General features: G+C 54.4%; 1 protein-coding gene across 2 annotated transcripts in view; it reads left to right on the top strand.

Moving 5' to 3' along the window:
* Positions 1–21091, top strand: part of SLC22A23 (solute carrier family 22 member 23) — a 148074-nt gene that overhangs the window by 94841 nt on the left and 32142 nt on the right. For both annotated transcript variants that reach the window (XM_058668357.1, XM_058668360.1), the window contains one exon: positions 15355–15523. In XM_058668357.1, coding sequence (XP_058524340.1) covers positions 15355–15523 — 169 coding nt within the window. The remainder of the gene's footprint in view (positions 1–15354; positions 15524–21091) is intronic.

The following is a 21091-nucleotide window of genomic DNA, read 5'->3' as shown; positions in this document are numbered from 1 at the left end:
GGCCCTTACTCTTGGGTTTGATTGTATGGTGGAAGTCCAGGACTTATGAAGGCTCTTTTTTTTTTTTTAATGTTAACTTTTCGAAACATGTCCTTGGGTAACTGTGTTCCCTAACACACAACACTGCAGTGAGCCAGGTGCAGTGAGCCTGAGCCGCAGCCTGGAAAGTCTCCCTGGCAGCTTCCCAGGCTGGCTGGGCCCCCACCCCAAGCTGGGTCCCCCGCAGCTGACAGTGACCCCTGAAGTCCCTGCCGCTCTTTTCCCAGGAAAACCACCCAGCTCCCCACAGCTGCCCCACGGTTTTGTCTGCTGACATTTGCATATGAATGCCACTTTGTGCCATAGAAGTGACTCACCATGAGGCCGCAGAGGCCCTGTCCCAAGCTGAGGAATAGCGGGATTTTCCCCCACATCCCACAAAAGGGAGCATTACAACAAAAGCAATCCACAGGAGGTGATTCTGGCCTGCCTGCCCAGAGTCCTAAAAATAAGCTTGTAAGAGATACAGCCACTGAAGAGTGAGGTTTGGGGACTGGAATCTTAGACCGCAACAAAACTCATGTTTCATGGGCATAGCATTTCTAACATTTCAGTTCTTCAGTGTTTTGGTTGTTTTTCTTGTTGCGGTGTTTTAAGATTTATTGTTATTGGAAAGGTAGAATTAGAAGAAGATACGGAGAGAGGTCTTCCATGTAATGGTTCATTCCCCAAATAGCAACAATGGCTGGAGCTGAGTGGACCTGAAGCCAGGAGCTACTTCCGGGTCTTCCATGTGGGTGGAGGGCCTCAAAGACTTGGGGCCACCCTGTGTTGCTGTCCCAGGCCGTAAGCAGGGAGCTGGATGGGAAGTGGAGCAGCTGGACGTGATCGGGTGTCCATTTGGGATGCTCTTGCTGTAGCTGGAGGATTGGCCTGCCCCTCAGTCCTTTGTTTTTAACATGGTCCCTGTGAGTGTATGAGCTGCCGTGTCCTCGGAGACACTGTCTGCTGCATCTGGGGGGCCTCTGAGCGTGTGTGAGAATCCGCCTGGGCCCTGCAGGTGCATATTCTAAGTTCAACAGGGACCTGTCCAAAACAGCCAGGGCTGGAGCAGGCCAAAAGCCAGCAGCAAGGAATACAACCAGAATATACCCTGTGGATGACAGGGACCTGAGAACGTGAGCCATCCCCTGCCACATCTGAGATGCATTAACAGGATCAGAGCCCTGGAGAAGGGGACTGGGACTTGAAGCCAGGCAAGCCAAGCATCCCCAGGAACATCTTAAATACTACATCAGAATCCCAACCCTTAGTGGGTTGTGTCTAGTTGTCTGAAAGTGACTAAAAGGTACCGTCGCAGGCTCATGTGTGGTCAGCCCGGTTTACATGGAATAGGAAAAGCTCCTGACCAGTAAGCTGTCGCAGCAGGAGCACAGTGTGAGAGCAGGGGTCTTGATGCTGATGCTCCTAGGAAAGGCAGCAGGGGATGGCCTCAGTGCCTGGGCCCTGCAGCCATGTGGGAGACCCAGACCCAGCCCCAGGCTCCTGGCTAGGCAGCAGGGGATGGCCTCAGTGCCTGGGCCCTGCAGCCATGTGGGAGACCCAGACGCAGCCCCAGGCTCCTGGCTAGGCAGCAGGGGATGGCCTCAGTGCCTGGGCCCTGCAGCCATGTGGGAGACCCAGACGCAGCCCCAGGCTCCTGGCTAGGCAGCAGAGGATGGCCTCAGTGCCTGGGCCCTGCAGCCATGTGGGAGACCCAGACGCAGCCCCAGGCTCCTGGCTAGGCAGCAGGGGATGGCCTCAGTGCCTGGGCCCTGCAGCCATGTGGGAGACCCAGACGCAGCCCCAGGCTCCTGGCTTCAGCCTGGTCCAGCCTTGGCTGTTGCGGCCATTTGGGGAGTGAACCAACAGGTGGCAAGTCAATCTCAGTCTCTCTCTCTCTTTATCTTTCTTGCTTCCTCCCTCCCTCCCTTCCTCCCCCTGTCTCTCTAAGTTTGCCTTTCAAATAAATGAATGGGGGATATATCAATCCTTGTGAGAAATGAATCTTTCTCTGGCCCTTCGTCCATTTGCCATGACCATCATCTCATGCTTTCCCACGTGGAAACCTTGAAAGTCGTTTTCTGCCCTTGCACGAAGTGTCACTTAGAGAGGGCCTCTCAGCAGGCGGTTGTGCAAGTTGCTGTCCTTAGGCTAAAAGTCCCCAGCTTGGGCAGGAGTGAACTTGTGCAGAGGTTTGCGTCTGTCTCACAAGCTGGAGCTGATGAGCCCCATACGGGGCTGTGGACGGGTCCCGAGGTCAGCCGGCAGGGCTGTGCAGCAGCGACCTGGATGCACACTCCCCCGGCGTCCTATGTCCAGGTACCGAGTGGGTGTGCTAGATGGTTCTCCATCATGTTCTTGAACCCTCACAAGCAATTTTTTCCAGATCATGCTTATCATCATTTCTTAATACAGTGACGAATCTGCTAAGCGCCTTGCTCAGTGTGTTGCTTGGACAGTGGGAATTCCAGCCCACCTGGAAACCTCCCTTCCCTGGGCTGTCCTGCTGGGTAAGGGTACTGTCTATAAAATATATATTGTCTAGGCAAATAGATATGCTGCTTCACTCTTCAATGCACTCAAAAGCTGAGGCCAGAGCTGGGAGTGGGGAAGACATTCCAGGTCCCCCACGGGGGTCGCAGGGACCCTCACTGCTGCTGCCTTTTAGAGTTGCATTAGCAGGAATTGGAGTTGGGAGCTGGACTCCATGATTGTGTCCAGTCAGTTTTTACAGATGTGACCGGGGAGGAGAAACTCAGTTCCTCCACCCTCTTGTGTTTAGTGCCCAGCATCATGAAAATTAAACTGAGTGGTGAAGGGGGGAGAGGAGAAGGTTAAGAGGAAACAAATGTATATTCGTTTCATTAGCTGTTACTATTCTAACCTGCACAGGTGCAGCCGAGTCTCAAAAGGGCTTGAAACTCCAAAGAAGTAATTAGGTCTGAGAGCTTATTTACCATCTTAGCAAAAAGTGATACGTTTCTGGCGAAATGATAAGACAGAGGGCAAGTCTTTGGGCTTCTAGGGACAGATGTTACAGTAATTTAACTGGGAGATCAATGAGTCAGGACAGCTCATAGACGATGAGGGTCCCCTTAGTTGAGCGTTTTAAAATGCTGATTCAAGTCAGTACCATCTGCGGATAAGCTTGCCGGTTCCCGTGTGACTGCCCAGAGAATGAGGCCGCCTGTATGCACAGCGCCTGGCCTGGGCAAGCCCTCCTTGGTGGCAGTAAGCAGCTCTGCTTCAGGGAAGGGGATATTGTGGACACTCCATCCCCCATGATCTGTGGCAGGGTGGTTCCATGGAGGCTGCGTTCCCTGTGCCCTCATGTAAATGAGTTTAATGAAAACAGCAATTGTTTCCTAATTTACCCAGTTTGTTGGCTCCCCCTGGAAATTGTGCCTTCTAATTCAAGAGTTAATGGAGCATCTAAGTGCATTGCTGGACAAGTGTGGGTCTCCTGCTCTGGGGGAGACCGCGGCGGACACAACGTGGAGCAGTGGACATATCTGCAGTACTGTTTGGTGCTTGCAAAGCTTGGAGGCGGGGAGGGGGTTCCAGAAGGAGGATGGTCCAGCTGGTGTGGGCGTCTCCAGAGATGAAGGAAGGTGGCTGAGCTGGGCTTCTGTGGATGGCAGGGAGTGGCTGGGAGCAAGCAGGACAAGGCATGGAACCGTCCGGCTCACTGAGAGTGTGTAGTTAGTGAGGAGACGGGTGAGAGTCGGAGGGAATTGGGCTGGGCACATGGCCTGGGGCAAGGTGTGGAGAACCCCTCATGGCTGCTCGGGACTTGGCCTCCTTGGCAGTGTTTGTGGAGCACATCCAAGAGTTAGGAATAGGGTCCTGCCAGTGGGCTGGCACTGGAAGGAGAGGTAGGAAGTGTCCTGGGCGCAGGTATGGCAGACCAGGTAAGAGTAAGGTGTCTGTGCTGAGGAGTTGCTGGCTCTTCCCTCCAGCCACTCAGAGAGGGTGAGGGTGCACCTGTTCAGACTCTCGACATGCTTCCCTGCTGGCCACGAACATCTGTGAGTCACTGTGGGAGGCTTTCAGCAGCTGCTTCTGGTTCAGGTTTGAGACAGCACATTTTTATTGAAGTGTTCAGTTCTTTGCTGGAAAGGCAGAGTCGCAGAGAAAGGGAGAGACGCAGAGAGGGAGATCTTCCATCCACCAGTTCACTCCCCAGATGGATGCAACTGCAGGAATTGGGCCAGGAGCTTCTTCTTGGTCTCCCAGATGGGTAGCAGGAACCCTGGGTCATCTGCTGCTGCTTTCCCAGGTACATTGGCAGGGAGCTGGATTGGCATCTTAGAACCAGAGGGACAGATGGAACTGCCGCCTGGACAGGGTAGAGAGACCCCGACTTCTGGGAGAAGTGCATGACCCTCAGCTGCGTGGTGGTCAAAGCTGGACAAGACTGGATGGCCGTCTCAAGGCCACGCAGGGGTCAGCAGAGTTGCAGCAGGATGGACTGGAGTCTGGCCATGGCAGGATTTGACTTGGATGTTGAGAAATTGAACAGATCAGGGTGCTGTTAGTTCAGGTCATCGGTATAGCATCCATCACTATTTGCTGAACCCATGCTGTAACACTTTACACATTTGACCTGTCCCCAGAGGCTGAACCTCATGTCCAACACGGGTACAGGAAGGAAGTCCAGGGCCCAGGTCCCCAAGTCCTTGGTTCAGGGCCCAGCCAAAAGCAGGTGTCCGAGGTGTAGGAGCCCTTGCATCCTGTCTGCATGTACAGGAAAGCAGATATTATGGAGTAAGCTGTGGCAAGACAGCACCAGGCAGCAATCTGTTGCACTTGCCCTGGGTGGACCCATCGTGGACTTGATTCTTGCAAACACCTTTACAGCTGCTGGCCTTGGCTGAGGCCCTTCGGGTGAATCCGGTACAGTGAGGGCGTCCCTCTCTGCCTGTCTGCTCCTCTTGTGATGTCCCTTTAAAAATAACCGGAAAGTGCGCCCGATGACTCGTACTTTCCAAAGGTAACCAGTAACCAGGCTAGGGGAGGGAGAGAGGCCAGCAGAGCCCCGGGCTCGGAAACCATGTTTTGCTTTTGCTACCAGCTGACTCCGTGACCTTATTCTCCCCTTGACTCAAATGAACAGCTTGACTGGGGGCAGGGCCCTGGCTGCAGAGTGGCCCTGACCCCAGCCATGTCTGCTGTGACCTCCCTCGTGTCCCACTTCCTAATTGAGTGTCAGGGCCTTTAAGATGAGTAGGCTGTGGGCCAGGTGCCGCGGGCCCCACGCCTCTCACCAGGCAGATCTCAGCCGTGCCTTATCTGCCCAGCTCCCAACTCTGGCTGCACTGGGCGCACCTTTCATCCGAAGCATGCTGAGGAAGTTTGCATTTCGCTGCAGCCCTAGGTCTTTGATGTTTTGGCTGCCTGGCCCTCTGAACACTTGGCAAAAGTCCTGCATGGGATACAAGCAACAAGTAAGCATCTAGTGCCCCGAAGCTGGTTGGTCAATAACAGCTTTGTTTTGTTTTATTTTTTAAAATGTATATAAATTTGAAGGAGTTAGAGCTTCCATCCACTGGTTTATTTCCCATATGGTCACAGTGATTAGAATTGAGGTGATCTGAAACCAGGAACCAGGAGCTTCCCCCAGGTTTCCCACAAAGGTGCTGGGGCCCAGGACTTAAGCCATCCTCCGTTGCTTTCCCAGGCCATAAACAAGGAGCCAGAATGGAGGTGGAGCAGCTAGGATTCAAACAAGCACCCATTCAGGCTGCCGGTGCTGCAGGTGGGAGGCTTAGCCTGCTATGCCAGGGCTCCTAGACTGTGTCTTGACCCTAAAACCACCCAGGCTGCTTCACTGAGCTCGCAGGTTCATGACAGACCAGACATAAGCATTGCACTGGATGCGCCAGATGCTCTCTGATCGCTCGAAGTCATTTCTCTTCTCAGATTTTTTTCTGCTTGTATGAAGTCCTAGGAGACGAGAAGTGTTATTAACTCAAATTCAGCACGTGCTGCTGAAAGCATCAGTCACTGCTTTTAGTAGACGGGGTCACTCGGGAGAAACAGAAGCAGAGCCTTCAGTCCCTGCCCCTGATCGGAGTCATCCTCATGGTAGCCTCAAGGACAGGAGGCGGTAGACATGGAGGATCTGCAAGGCAGCTGGACTCACGGCTGCTCTTGGGCTCTGTGGCTGGTGTGTCATGCAGACCACGCCCCAGGCTGGGACACTGCTGCGCTGCAGGTGGAGGGGACGTGGGGCCGGCTTCCACACTGCCCTCCTCCCTGGTGACCGCTGCAGCTTCTATGGCAGATGCCCCAGAAAAGGGAGTGTGGGTACCTGAGCCTGCCCCAGCACACATCCCAAGCAGCAGTGAGCCAAAGTGAGGAAGCCTTCAGCTCCTGCATGGTGGGGCGCAGGGAGAAGGCACTGCTGCAGGGCTTCTGCTGGGGGACAGAGAGGCGGGGTCCTCCACAGCGGCTCTGCTGCCAACTCCGCGCATTTCCCTCAGTCCACGGCCTCTCGGACATGTTGTTTCATCCCTCTGACTGTGAGGAACTCTGCAGGGTAAATGGAGTGTTTTGGTTAATGTGCAGACTCGGTGAGCTCGAAATACACATTACACCTCTGCAAGGGTTTGACCCACAGCCAGTGGGAGCCATCACTTAGCGCAGTATTCAGGCACACTGAGTACCATCCTTACTTAACTCAATACTTCTGCATTTTGGCATTTAAATGTCCATGTGTATGTGTGAGAGAGAATGCGTGTTTCTGCGTGTGTGACTGCATGGGTGCATGTGTGACATGAGTGTGGGAGTGAATGTGAGTGTATGTGTGTGCATGGGAGTGTGTATGTGTTGTGTGTGTTCAGGGTACATGTGTCGGTGTGCGAGTTAGGCAAGCCCTTGGGATGTGGCTTTAAATATTTAACAGCCCTGTGTTTCTCTAAATGGAGAAAACCACGCTTTCAGGTTCCTTTTGATGATTCTGAGTAGTTGGCAGGGCCCAGATTCAGAGGAGGAAAGTCCACGGTGGGGAAGGGCCGGCTGAGAGCAGTGAGGACCAGAGTTGCCTTTTCCGATCATAGCCTGTGATGCTATTCAGGTCTCTGTGGCCGGCAATTTCAGGTCTTCTTACTATAATCAGGAATTCCACAGTCACATGACCCCAAGTCTGTTTTCCAGGCTTCCGCCTAGGCCCCATGGCCTTGCTGGTGGCGGTCATTACCGAGTGGTGGTCTCATTGCCAGGCACAGCTGTCGGAGTAGCAGAAAGTCTGTGAAGGGGTGAGGAGCTCTCATGGCTGCGCAGCAAGCTGGCCTGAGCCCGGCCCTGGTGCTGAGGGAGGGGCAGTGAACAGAGGCAGGTGATCAGGACAAGGCGCTGATGTAGAAGTTGCTGGTAGACCCCAGTGGGACCTTGGCTGACCTGAGGCCAAGCCAGGGTCCAGGCCACAGGGCACACGACCCATGTTGGCACTCTGCAAAGTGATACCTTCTACATTGGCTCCACTTGACCATGGGGAGTGCCGGCCTGTGGGTACAGTGAGTACTCTCAGGCCAGGAATCCAGAGAGCCTGTGTATGGGTGACAGACGGGGCTGAGACACGTGGATTGCCCCCTGTTGTTGTGACTGAGGTCCCCTTCCACTGGCCCAGGCCAGGGATTGTGTTTCCTTCTGCTGGCTGAGCAGCCGGGGAGGGGGCAGCCCAGGAAGGCTGCTTGGCCCAGCCCATACAGGGAGCATAGGGAACTCAGGTGAGGAGCTCCTGGGGGCTTCCTGCTCGGATGCCTATGAGCATGGTGACCCTCAGCCCTTGCCCAGTGCACCAGACTATGAGCTGTGCCCTCTGTCTGGAAGCCCAAGGTGGGCCTGGGTATGGGCTTCATGCCAAGGGGAGCAGCCCAGAAGTAGCAGGAACCAGAGCTGGCTTCATACTCACTGCCCCTTGTACTACCTCCCACTCCCACGTATTCACCCCTCCAAAGACATCAGCCTCATGTGCTGCTAGAATATTCCAGAATATTCCAGCAGACATGTTCTCTAGAGAATCCAGAAACACGCAGCAATTCCTAAGCACCTGCTCCCTCTCTCTCTAGCAGGTGCATCACAGGAGTGCGGGCTGCTTCGTAGAGACTGTTTGCAAAGGGTTGAACTGTTTCTTGGGACTGGATGCAGAGATCAGGGTATGGGGTGGCAGAGTGTGGGGACGTGAGAACATCATTCTGGTGTTTTTCCCAGGCTCGGAGCCCCACCTGAGGCTGTGGGTTTCACCTGCAGCATGTTCCCGGGACCTTCATCAGTGTGTGCTCCCTGGAGGGGTGCGTTCTTGCTCTGCAGGACAGTGGTCACCTGAAGGACTTGGAGCCAAGAATGCCAGTGGCCATCCTAGAATATGGCTGATGTGAACAGAAAGGGTTTTTTTCCCCTGATTAAGTTCTACAAGGAGTTCTTTTTAAAAGTTGGTGGGAATTGCATATTATGAAAAACACCATGTGTCAATTTCCAAAAAAAAAAATGTTGCACAAAAATTCTTTTTAAAAAAGTTTTTTTCTTTATTTGAAAAAGTTACAGAAAAAGAGAGACAAAAGCAAGAGCTCCCGTCTGTGGGTTTGTGTCCCAGGTAGCTGCACCGGCTAAACGAGCCCAGGAAGCTCTGTGTCCCAGGTAGCTGCACCGGCAAACCGAGCCCAGGAAGCTCTGTGTCCCAGGTAGCTGCACCGGCTAAACCAAGCCCAGGAAGCTCTGTGTCCCAGGTAGCTGCACCGGCTAAACCGAGCCCAAGAACCAGAGCTTCCTCTGGGTCTCACACGTGAGTGGCAGGGGCCCAAGCGCTTGGGCCATCTTTTGTTTTACTTCGGTGTGTTATCAAGCAGCTGGATCAGAAGTGGAGCGGCTGGAACTCGAACCAGTGCTCGTATGGGGTGCAGACACAGTGGATGGTGGCGTTATCCACTCTGCTACAATACTGGTCCCCAAAATCTTTTGGTTCCATTTTCTCAGATGCTTTTTCCTTTTTTAAGCACTCCTGTTACAGGCAAGGAATTTCTAAGTCTTGACAAGAAGCACCCACAGGAACAGACTATAGAGTCCTGCTCTTCAGGGTATTGTTGCACAGGGAATTAAGCCACTTCTGGGGATGTCTGCATCCCACGTTGGAGTGTGTGGCTGCTCCAGCTCCACGCTAACAGTCGGCTGGTGTGCCTGGGAAACAGCAGAGCATGTGTTAAGCACTTGAGTCCCTGCCTCCCATGTGGAAGCTCCAGGCTCCTGGCTTCAGCCTGGCCCAGCCCTGAGCACAAAGAGCATTTGGGGAGTGAACTAGCACATAGAAAATCTCCCTTGATCTTTCTCTCCTCTCAAACTCTTCTCTCACTCTCTTGTTTGTCAGATCATTTTTTTAATTAGGCTTCCAAAAGTCATCACCTGGCACATAGACGGACAAAACTGCGTGAATAGGAAAACGACACCTTTGCTGTTAGCCAGAGAACATTCCAGTGCGTGTTGAGGTTCTCGGTGCCCGCGCACAGGTGTCGTTAACGAGAACTCTGTTTTCCTTGTGGTAGTCCCCTGAATTTTTGGCTCTTCTGGAGAGCTGAACAGCATGTTAGCACATCCCCAATTAGTTGAGACCCCCCACGCATGTACTGGCAACCTGCCCAGCAGCTGGCAGTTGGTGTGCAGGCTATGCGAGCCCTGGGCAGAGGTCACTGTAAGATGGGAGTCACATGATGGAGCCCCTTGGGCCTGCCCTTCAGCTCCGCCTGCCAAGCCTTTCTTTGACCATACAGGGCAGATTCCAACTAGTTCTGCTGCTAAGTCATGGTTGCAGAGGGCCACGGTTTGAAGTGGGCCCAGCTGCCAAGCAACGCAGCCTCTGAGTGGCCACTGCCTAGGCGCCGGGGAGCTGGAAGCTAGGTGGGGCTTTGGGGAGCTGTGTGGACAGGGCTGGGCCTCTGGTTCCCAGGGCGGAGGATGTCTGCGAGACAAGGCCGGCTCTCCCCAACCTTCCTGCTCCCAAACAAACAGAGAAGTTGTTTATGACAAGCTGACTGTTGGCTCTTTATTTGCAGGACTCACTACTCCTATCTGATGGTTTAGTCCTTAGATCCAGTTGGGCAGCATGCTTCTTCTGACTGTCCGCTCGTGCTGGGGGCTGCCTGTGTGTGTCATGTGCCCAAATCTGTTCTGGTTAGATCTGCAGAAGATTGTTTAAAAAAAAAAAAAAAGCTGTACACACTCACACAGGGTCAAGCCGTGCACACTCACACAGGGTCAAGCCGTGCACACTCACACAGGGTCAAGCCGTGCACACTCACACAGGGTCAGGATCTGCTCACTGGCACATGGTCAGGCTGTGCACACTCACTCAGGACACAGCTATTCCTTCTGCAGGAATGGAGTGGAGGTGGCAGTTGGCCCTATTGGATGCTGGGAAAGGCTAGCAAGTAGCCAGCTTCTGACACCATGTGTCTTGGTTTGCAGAACAGTCTGGCTTCCGTGTCAGGGTCCAGCAGAGAAATCAGAGCAGCAGTAATTGTGTATTCCAGGATTTTCTGCAAACAATTACTTGTTACAATTGTGGGGGCCTTGGAAGGTCAGTGTTAGAATCTCCTGGGCAGCCAGCAGGGGGTGCAGTGGGAACCCTGAGGCATTGGCCTATGCTGCCCACAAGTGGACCCTTCCTTCCTTGCTAAGTTACCATTCCCCAGCCCAGTCCCTGTCACTTGGACCCATCTCCCTTACAGAGGCATGAGTGAAACTGGGGCAGGGTTAGAGTGCCTGGATCGGCAGTCTGGCCAGGCGTCCCATCCAGCTCACCCGCAGGGAACGGCTGTGGAGCCCGGCCGTTGGCTCTGCACCAGCTCAGACCTTGCTCCTCTGTCACCTGAAGTCCCTGATCTGGGTGGCAAGGTGCGGTTTTCCTCCAGGGTGATTGCCAAGGTCTGCAGACCTCTGAGAGCAGGCTGTCAGTCCAGGGGTTGCCACATAGCCAGCGGTGCATGTAAGGAGAGTTCTTTGATCCAGTCTGCAGTGCTTAGGGCAGGGCCAAGCCAAAGCCAGCCAGGAGCCAGGAGCTCCCCCCAGGTCTCCAATGTGGGTGGTAGGGTGGGCGGTGCCATCACCACTGCCTGCCAGTCTGCATTAGCAGGAAGCTGGCGTTGTGAGCCAGAGCTGGGCCTTGAAGCCAGGACCTCCTGCGTGAGGAGTTAACCAGCGTGTGAAACGCCAGCTAACCACTCGCCCCAACCGTGATGTGCTTTCCTTGAATGTGTTCAAGTTTGCTTTTATAAAAGAGATTATCTGAAAGTCGAGAGCTACAGAAAAGAAGAAGGAGAGCTCAGCCATCTGTTGGTACACTCCCCAGATAGCCACGGCAGCCGGGACTGGGCCAGGGTGAAGCCAGGAGCTTCTTCCAGGTCTCCTGTATGGGGTCGCAGGAACCCAGCCACTTGGGCCGTGTGCCGCTGCTTTCCCAGGTGCCTTTAGCAGGGAACTGGGTGGAAACGGAGCAGCCAGGATGTGGACCAAAGCCCAGATGGGATGCTGCTGGCATCGCCGTTGGTGGTTTTGCCCATTGTGCCATGTTGCCAGCCCCTCAGTTTTGCTGAAGTCGTTGATTGGATGATTCCTCAGTCTGAGAAAATCTCCATGAAGTACAAACACGTGGAGAAGTGAGAGCAGAGATGGCCTCTCTTCCTCTCTCAAGCACAAGCCTATGCTGTTTCTCATTCATGATCTAAGCCATGGCCCTTGATACGCGCAGGTACTGTGTGCCATTGAATACTCACGATAGCTCATTTCTCAGATGCTAAGACTGAGGCCCTAGGTGAATATCTGAGCTGTGATCACCAGAGCCCCAGAATCTGAATGCTGGTCCTCCAGCTCACAGCCAGAGCTCAAGCACAGCGCTAACAAGGCATGCTGGATGCCTGAGGGTTTATGTTTGATCTTTGCTGCTGGTAGTTGATCCCCTGTGCTGGCACACTCTTGCATCCTGGAAGTGAAACTATACTGTAGTTTGGAGCTGGCAGAGAAATTGGCTCTACAAAGGGGCCAGTGTTGTGGCGGCACAGATTAAGCGATACCAGCATTCTGTGTGGACACCTGTCGGAGTCCCAGCTGCTCTAGTTCCAATCCAGCTCCCTGCTAATGTGCCTGGGAAAGCAGTGCAAGTCAACCCATGTACTTGAACTTCTGCAGTCCGCGTGGAAGACCCAGATGGAGTTCCAGGCTCTTTGTTTTGGTCAGGCCCAGCACCAGCCATTGCAGTCATTTGAGAAGTGAGTAATCAGAGGGAATCCCTCTCTCTCTCTCTCTCTGTCTCTCTCTCTCACTCACTCATTCTGCAACTCTCCCTTTCAAATAAAGTTTTTTTTAAAAAATGTAAGGGAAAGGAGAAAAAGTGAAATGTGGGGTTCGGTGAAGCCCTGAGGTGCAGCTAACGTCAGGTCCTGCCTGGGTGGCCTGTGCTGTTCACCAGCCAGGTGGCAAGGGGGCACTTGAGTGGGGAATCCCCTGGTATCCGTTTCAAAGCCAAGGCCAGTGTTTCCATGGTATGTGAGTCATTGCTCTAACCATTGCCACTTGCAGAACTGGGGACAAGCCCTGGTGGCCCCAACAGTCCCCTGCAGTGCCAGCCCCTGCTGATGGGGGCCAGGCCACAGCTTCTTTCTTCTCCCACTGCAGAAAACCTGATTTCTGCCTCACCTGCTGCCACCCCAATTCAGAAAGAACATGTGACCACTGACATGCCGGGAATGGCTGTGGTTCCGTGATGATTGCTTTTTGACAAACTCCTTAGGGCCACCTTTGGAACGCAGCTGGGTCCAGGCATGCTGGACGGGGCTGCTTCTGGTGAGTCGAGCAAACACAGATCACAATCAGCAAGCAGCCACACCTGTATCCTTGGGTCGAGCAGTGTGTTTGCCCGGGCCTGGCCGGCATGTGCAAATACCAGCTGACTGCTGGAGTGCCCCTGCTCCTCCACCCACCAGTGAGTGGCAAGGTCTGAAGGCAGCCGGGGCCTCCCAGAAGTCATCTGGGAGCGGGGGAGTCGGGGGCAGGAGGGGGGCCGTTCACACTGAAATGAGTGTGTCCATAGACCTGTCGGTCTAGGTGGGCATGAGACTGGGCACTCCTCACTCCCAGGTGAGGCTGGCATGGCAGGTGCACGCTTCAGGTTTGGGGGGTCGGGAAGAGGAGGGAGAGCACCGTCAGAAGAAAAGCAGGCCTTCGTGAGTGTCATTACAATAACCACATGCAGAGCTGTGCCAGCCACACTCACACACGTGTACGCAAGAGTGTGTGCGTGGCAGGGGCCTGGAGCAGGCTGGGAAGCCAGACCACCGAGTCACCTTTTCCTGTGTCATCAGGGCCAGGAAGCTGCCTCATACACCTGCACTTGACGTCAGACAGGTGTGTGGGCTGAAGGCGGCGACACCTCCCCACACCCCTCACAGCGCTGCCCCTGACACCAAGGCCAGCACTTGCCTCTGCGTACGATGGGGGCTTCACAAAGACACGGAGCAACACAGTTAAATCCAAGTTTCACGCAGAGAGAAGTGGGAATGCATGCTGCTTCTGCAGCCCCTCGACACTGTTTTATTTTTGCTGCCGAGCTTCTCATTGGCAGCATCCGTGCTGTGGGGCTTTGGCAGAGTTAGCAGGTGAAATCGAGGATGCTTGAGCCCTGAGCTCTGCAGGAAGCAGGGCTGTGTGCTTGGAACACGGATGCACAGTGGGGTGGCGCCCTGGACGAACACCTGAAGCCTCCACCTGTAGTGTCGGCATCCCATAGGGGTGCAGGTTCAAGTCCTGGCTGCTTGGTTTTCAACCCAGCTCTCCGATAAAGGCCTGGAAAAGCAGTGAAGTATGGCCCAAGTCCTTGGGATCCTGCACTCACGTGAGAGACCCAGAAGAAGCTCCAGGCTCCTGGCTTCGGATCCGCCAGCTCTGGTCGTTGTGGCCAATTGGAAAGTGAACTAACGTGTGAAGGATCTCAGTATCTCTCTTTCTCTTTCTTCCTCTCTTTATAACTCTGTCTTTCAAATAAAAAGAAGCCTTTTGGTGTTCTGAAATCTGTGGTGCCAGGACAGTGAGCCCTGATAGCTGATTGTACTGGCTGCAGGGCCGGGCTGGGATGGAGGGGGCGTGTCTGCAGCCAGGCCCCTGGAACAAAGGGCTGACTGGCAAGCTGGGCAGGATGGAGCAGGGCTGTGGGAGGCTGGCACCAGTGCTCAGAGTGATGTGCACTCAGAGCGAGGGGTCCTTTCTGACCCCTTTCCCTGACCTTGGGTGCACTGTGGTGAACTCCAAGGAACCAAAATGGCAAAGGGTGATGACACGGTGCAGGAGCATACTGCACCTACACATGTTTTCTTACTTACTGTGTCAGCAAAGTAGACATAGGTGGTCAGAGAAAAGCTGAGTGACAGTCACCGTAGGTGTGCCAGGGGCCCCACTGGCGCAAAGCCACCGTGCCCTTCTGGCATTGTCCCCTGGGTGGCGAGCATTGTGTGTCCTTAACTGATGCTGGCCTACGCAGAGCCTCCGAGTTCTTGCCTGGGTTTGACAAGTGTAGACTTGAGCTTTCCATAGCAGTCCATCTCCTGCCTGCACTTAGCAAGTGGAAAAGTAGCTCCGACAAATCACTCATCTTCCCTGAAAAAGAAAGAAAATCCTCTTCTCTGTGTTGTTTTGAGCAGCAGGAATGCCAGCTTGGCATCCTTGTAGAAAGTCATCCTTAAAAAAGGGGGGGTGTTTCTTTATTTGAAAGAGTTACAGAGAGAGAATCTTCCATCCAGCGGTCCACTCTCCAAGTGGCTGCAACAACCATTGCTAAGCCAGGCCAAAGCCAGGATCTAGGAACTGGATGAGCAATTGGGGCAGCTGGGACTGAAACTGGTGCAGATATGGGATGCCGGTGTGGCAGGAGGCAGTGGCTTTACCCCACACCATCACCACACAGGCCCCGTGGAACTCGAGGAACAGAGGGAGGGCAGGCAGTGCAGGTGGGACAGTGAGTAGGTGTCCTGCCCTGAGGTCAGAGGGTTCCCCTGGCACAGCTTCCCCACCCCCAAGAGGGGAAGGCAGGGCGTGGACGTACCCCACTGCACAGCAGGCCCAGTAGCAGGCAGGGAGCAGAGGAAGTAGGGATAGCAAGAGAGCCCAGAAACCCACCCCTGCTAACAGCAGCCTCTTCCAGTTGCTGAGCAGGGTGCCTGTGAGTGGCCGTGTCCTCCTGCCACTGACCCGCCCGTGACCTTGAGCTGTGATCCTTGACGAACGTCGGCATCCCCTGTCCCCCAGTTGCCCCAGCAGCGCCCTGACGCCTCTCGTGTTGGTTCTGTGTTGCAGGAATAGAGCTGTGCCCGCCGGGAAAGCGGTTCATGATCACCATGGTGGCGAGCTTCGTGACCATGGCGGGCCAGTTCCTCATGCCCGGCCTGGCCGCCCTGTGCCGGGACTGGCAGGTGCTGCAAGCCCTCATCACCTGCCCCTTCCTGCTCATGCTGCTCTACTGGTCGTGAGTATCTTCCTGCGTCTGCTCCTGACTCCTTGGATTCTAGCTTGAGAAATGTCTGAGTCTGTTCTGACCAATGTGGTCAGTTGCATCCAAGAGGGCTGTTAACTGGACAGCAGGAAAGAAAAAAGAAACCAAAACACCACACACACACACACACACACACACGCTGCCCTTACCTCTTCGCTGCACTGGTCCCCTGCACAGTGAATGCGCCCGCAGAGAGAGCGACGTGTGAGGTGCAGGTGCATTTTCCGAAGCATCCACCTGTTTCTTACCGTGTCATGAAAGCCTCAGGAGCAGCAGGGAGCCAGAAATTATGGATGGGGAAAAAGAAGGAAAGAGGGGAGAGACTGTCTGCCAGAGAGGCCCTTACCAGCCACTGTTACCAATGCTAAACTCTGCCATCCTGCAAGCAACACTGTCCCCACCCCAGCTCCCTGCTGCCAGAGCCTGGCAGCCTCTGCCTCCAGGAGGAAGGCGTCAACCACTGACTGTCCCCATCCCTTAACCCCAGGAAGCCTCCCTGTTGCATCTACACAGGGAATTCAGTGCGTCGGTTCTTCTAGCATGCACCTGCTCTCTGCTTTACCTTGTACCAAGTGCAGACAACAGCTCCTCACCCGAAGTAACTCATGTCTCATAAGGGGACATCCCAAGAGTCTCCCCAGCCTGGACCCGGCTGGTTCATGTCACATCCTGCACCTAAAGCGAGCAGTGCTGGCTCCAGAGTTTTGCCTTATGCCTCCCCTTGGCCTCCAGCCCTCACCCCCACCTTGATAGGTCCTCCCAACCTACCCTGACTACCCTACGCACAGGGGTTTGTACTGTCTGCTAGTGTGGGAATGGGATGGGAGGTGGGGGAACACAGCCTTTTGGAGCTTCGCACACCTGGAAGGGCAGACACAGCTGGCTCCCTGCCCCACATGTCCCAGGTAGGACACCTGCCAGGAGAGAGGTAGCAGGGAGGGACTTCAGGGAGCAGCACCAGGTCTGCAAGGCTGGATTGTGAGGCTAGAGTGACCCGTGTTTTCCACTTGAGTCTTAGTAAGGTACTGGGGTTTATTGACAAGTAACGGGAAATTCTTTGACACAAATAATTGTCATAAAATTGGCTTTGAAAATGATCTGACATTTACTATAACAAACAAAAATGCATACTTGTGTGAGTACCTGTGTTTACCTGTGTGAGTACCTGTGTTTACCTGTGTGAGTAACTATGTTCACCTGTGTGAGTACCTGTGTGAGCACCTGTGTTCACCTGTGTGAGCACCTGTGTGAGCACCTGTGTGAGTACCTGTGTTCACCTGTGTGAGTACCTGTGTGAGTACCTGTGTGAGCACCTGTGTTCACCTGTGTGAGCACCTGTGTTCACCTGTGTGAGTACCTGTGTTCACCTGTGTGAGTGCCTGTGTTCACCTGTGTGAGTACCTGTGTGAGCACCTGTGTTTACCTGTGTGAGTACCTGTGTGAGTACCTGTGTGAGCACCTGTGTTTACCTGTGTGAGTACCTGTGTGAGTACCTGTGTGAGCACCTGTGTGAGTACCTGTGTTCACCTGTGTGAGCACCTGTGTGAGTACCTGTGTTCACCTGTGTGGGTACCTGTGTTCACCTGTGTGAGTACCTGTGTTCACCTGTGTGAGTGCCTGTGTTCACCTGTGTGAGTACCTGTGTGAGCACCTGTGTTTACCTGTGTGAGTACCTGTGTGAGTACCTGTGTGAGCACCTGTGTTTACCTGTGTGAGTACCTGTGTGAGCACCTGTGTGAGTACCTGTGTTCACCTGTGTGGGTACCTGTGTTCACCTGTGTGAGCACCTGTGTTCACCTGTGTGAGTACCTGTGTGAGTACCTGTGTTCACCTGTGTGAGTACCTGTGTGAGCACCTGTGTGGGTACCTGTGTGAGCACCTGTGTGGGTACCTGTGTTCACCTGTGTGAGCACCTGTGTGAGCACCTGTGTTTACCTGTGTGAGCACCTGTGTGCATATTTATGTGAACATTGTATATGCACCTGTGCGTGAGTGAAGACTGTGCCCCCTCAGTTCTGGTCCAGCGCTCACAGCTCTGCATTGTGGTCCAGGAAGAGCTCACCCTGAGCCAGGTAGTGCCCTGGATGTGGAGAAGCCAGTTCTGCCATGAAGCCAAGAGCAGGAGGGAGAGGGCCTGACCATGAATGCTGTCCAAGGTGGTCATGATTCCATTACTGGCTGCAACTCTTGCTTTGCTCCTCTGGGTACTGGACCCACAAAGAAATGCCCGTGGGACCCTTGTGCTTGGGCACATGTGGTGACGTGAAAAGCACAGCAAGGCTTCTGTGCCTGTGTGGGACGAAGTCATGGCATCCAGTCCTTTTCCTGGAATTTTCCAGGGTCTCAGCAAAGAAACAGATAGGGAGGAAAGACTAATGACCCAAGTGCAAGTGGAGCGAGTGTCGGGATGGGGAGAGAGTTGGAGTGCTGGGAGGAACAGGTACACGGAGAGGAAAGTGGCCGAGAGGGCTGGCCCTTTTATGTCGTGCCTGTTGGGTGCAGGAGCTCCTGCTGGTAGGCGTGCGGCTTGGCAAAGCTGCTGTCCAACTGCAGGCTTGCATGCTGTGCTGGAGGGAGGACGAGCAGGATGCTGGTGGGACTCACTGCAGAACAGTCACCTGGAAGGGGAAGTCCTGGAGAAGGTGCCACGTGGAGGATGAGGGGCATGCTTTGGAGTGTGGGTGCTGTTAAAGGAGCTCCAGGGGATGGCAGAGGCCAGCACGGTGTGGCTCAGGCTGTGAGTCCACACCCTTACCTGCAGCAAAGGGGTTTGCACATCTGCTCCGTAGTCAGCAGGTGCGGGTGGACAACTGTGATGCCAGTTTATTTTTTAAAGAGTATTTATTTCTTTGCAAGTCAGAGTTACAGAAGAAACAGGGAGAAAAAAAGAGATCTTTGATCTGTTGCTTCCCATCCCAGATGGGCACAGCAGCCAGCATCGGGCCAAGCTGAAGCCAGCAGCCTAGAGCTTCATCCAGGCCTCCCTCGTGAGGGACCAAGCACCTGCAGTATCTTCTGAAGCTTTTCCCAGGCTCATTAGCAGTGGGCTGGATCAGAAGTGGAGCAGCCGGGTGTCAAAGTGGGGCCCACATGGGATGTTGGAATCACGGGCAGGGGCCGTGCTCACTAGGCCACATGGCCACCCCTCCACAATTTGTTATTTAAGAAGTTTTTGAAAAGCAGAAGAGAGGGGGGGATCCTGTCTGTTGTTTCACTCCCCAAATGACAGCGCTCTCTGTCACTCTTTTGAATTTAAAAAAAAAAGTTAAGAAAGCACAGAGAATCCTCTGATTCACTTTAGAATGCACACACCTTTTTTAAAGATTTATTTATTTTCTTGGAAAGGCAGGTTTATGTAGAGAAGGAGAGACACAGAGAGGTGTTCCTTCTGTTGGTTCACTCTCCAAATGTCTATAACGGCTGAAGCTGAGCCAATGCAAAGCCAGAGGCCAGGATCCTCTTCTGAGTTTTGTAGGGTCCCAGTGCTTTGAGCCAGCCTGCGCTGCCTTCCTGGGCCATCAGCGGGGAGCTGGATTGGAAGTGGAGCAGCTGAGACATGAACCTATATGAGATCCCGGCGCTTATAGGCAGAGGATTAGCCAATTGAGACACTGCACTGGCCCCAAACATATTCTTTTTTGCAAAACATATTTTTGGGGACTGGCTCTGTGGCATACTAGGTAAAGCTGCCATCTGCAATGCTCACACCCTGTGTGGGCACCAGTTCTAGCCCTGACAACCCAACTTCTCTGCTCACTGCCTGTGGCCTGGGAAAGTACCAAAGGGCGGCTCAAGTCCTTGGACCCCTCAACTCATGTGGGAGACCCAGAGGAAGCTCCTGGCTCCTGGCTTCCTGCAGTCCCAGGTCTGGCCGTTGCAGCCATTTGAGAAGTGAACTAACAGATGAAAGACTCACTCTGTCTAACTCTGACTTTCAAATAAAATGAGTTAATCTTATTTAAAAATATTTTATTTGGAAGTCAAAATAAGAGAGATATTCCATCTGCTGGCTGAATGAAAGAAAGTTCAAAGCAGGTGCCTAGAGGGTTTGGTGATCAGGTTCCTCTGTGAAACAGATGTGGCCTTGACCACCTCAGCGGGGGGTGGGAGAGAGGGGGTCCCTGGAGTGACAGCTGGGGGTGGAAGGGTCCCTGGAGTGACACTGGGGGTGGGAGGGTCCCTGGAGTGACAGCTGGGGGTGGGGGTCCCTGGAGTGACACTGGGGGTGGGAGGGTCCCTGGAGTGACAGCTGGGGGTGGGGGTCCCTGGAGTGACAGCTGGGGGTGGGGGTCCCCGGAGGTGATAGCTGAGGGTGGGAGGCCCCTGGAAGTGGCAGCTGGGGGTGGGAGACCCCTGGAGGTGGCAACTGAGGGTGAGGCCCCGGAGGTGGCAGCTGGGGGTGGGGTTTCCTGGAGTGACAGCTGAGGGGGGGTCCCTGGAGGTGATAGCTGAGGGTGGGAGGCCCCTGGAGGTGGCAGCTGAGGGTGGAGGTTCCTGGAGTGACAGCTGGGGGTGGAGGGGGTTTCCTGGAGTGACAGCTGGGGGTAGGAGGGTCCCTGGATGAGACAGCTGGGGATGGGAGGGTCCCTGGAGGAGACAACTGGGGTGGGGGTCCCTGGAGGTGGCAACTGAGGGTGAGGCCCCTGGAGGTGGCAGCTGGGGGTGGGGGTTCCTGGAGTGACAGCTGGGGGTGGGGATCCCTGGAGGTGATAGCTGAGGGTGGGAGGCCCCTGGAGTGACAGCTGGGGGTGGGAAGGTCCCTGGAGTGACAGCTGGGGGTGGAGGGGGTTTCCTGGATGTGACAGCTGGGGGTGGAGGTCCTTGAGGTGACAGCTAGAGGGACAGAAAGCTTGGTCCTGAGTCAAGTGGAGCTGTGCCTACTCCCTGGAGACATAAGCTTTGGACTTGGATGGTGGCCATGTTCCTGGATCACTCTTATCTTGCTCACCACCTTGCAACCCACAGACAGCAGAGACATCCTCCTCCCCCATGGCAGTGTCTGCTCCCAAGCATGTCCCTGTCCCACCCCCTATGGAAAGCTTGGAATGTGTCTTGTCTCCAACTCCCCTGACGTGTGTGTGTGTGTGTGTGTGTGTGTGGCATGCACCACGGAGCATCAGAGACGCGTGAAGGCAGTGAGCAGCCACCTCTGCTCCGTCTTCAAGGTGGCAAGTCAGCACTGCAGTGGGGGGTGCTGGGAAGCCCCCACAGATGAGAAGCCCCACTGGGAGTCCCAAAGAGGAAGGAGGGTGAGCTGAAGCGTTTTTTGTGGAGAAGTACCAGCGTCCTCTCCCCCTTGGGAACCGGAGCCCTTACAGCCAGGATGAAAGGGACGGCTGCCAGGGATGGGAACCTGGGAGAGCGGAATGCACCTGCTGCTCAGGTTCTCATTTCTGTTCAAACGGCCTTTGGTCAGATGCAGGTGCAGTTTGATCAGAAAGGATACTGATGAACCCAGGATGCACCGTGGCCCTCATTCATGGCTCTTTTAAAAGACCCACTGTGAATATCTTGACCAGAATAGTACTGGGTTTTGACACT

This window comes from Ochotona princeps, chromosome 1, assembly GCF_030435755.1.
Source record: "Ochotona princeps isolate mOchPri1 chromosome 1, mOchPri1.hap1, whole genome shotgun sequence".
In the NCBI taxonomy this organism is placed as follows: Eukaryota; Metazoa; Chordata; class Mammalia; order Lagomorpha; family Ochotonidae; genus Ochotona; species Ochotona princeps.
This window is presented reverse-complemented; position numbering and strand designations above follow the sequence as displayed.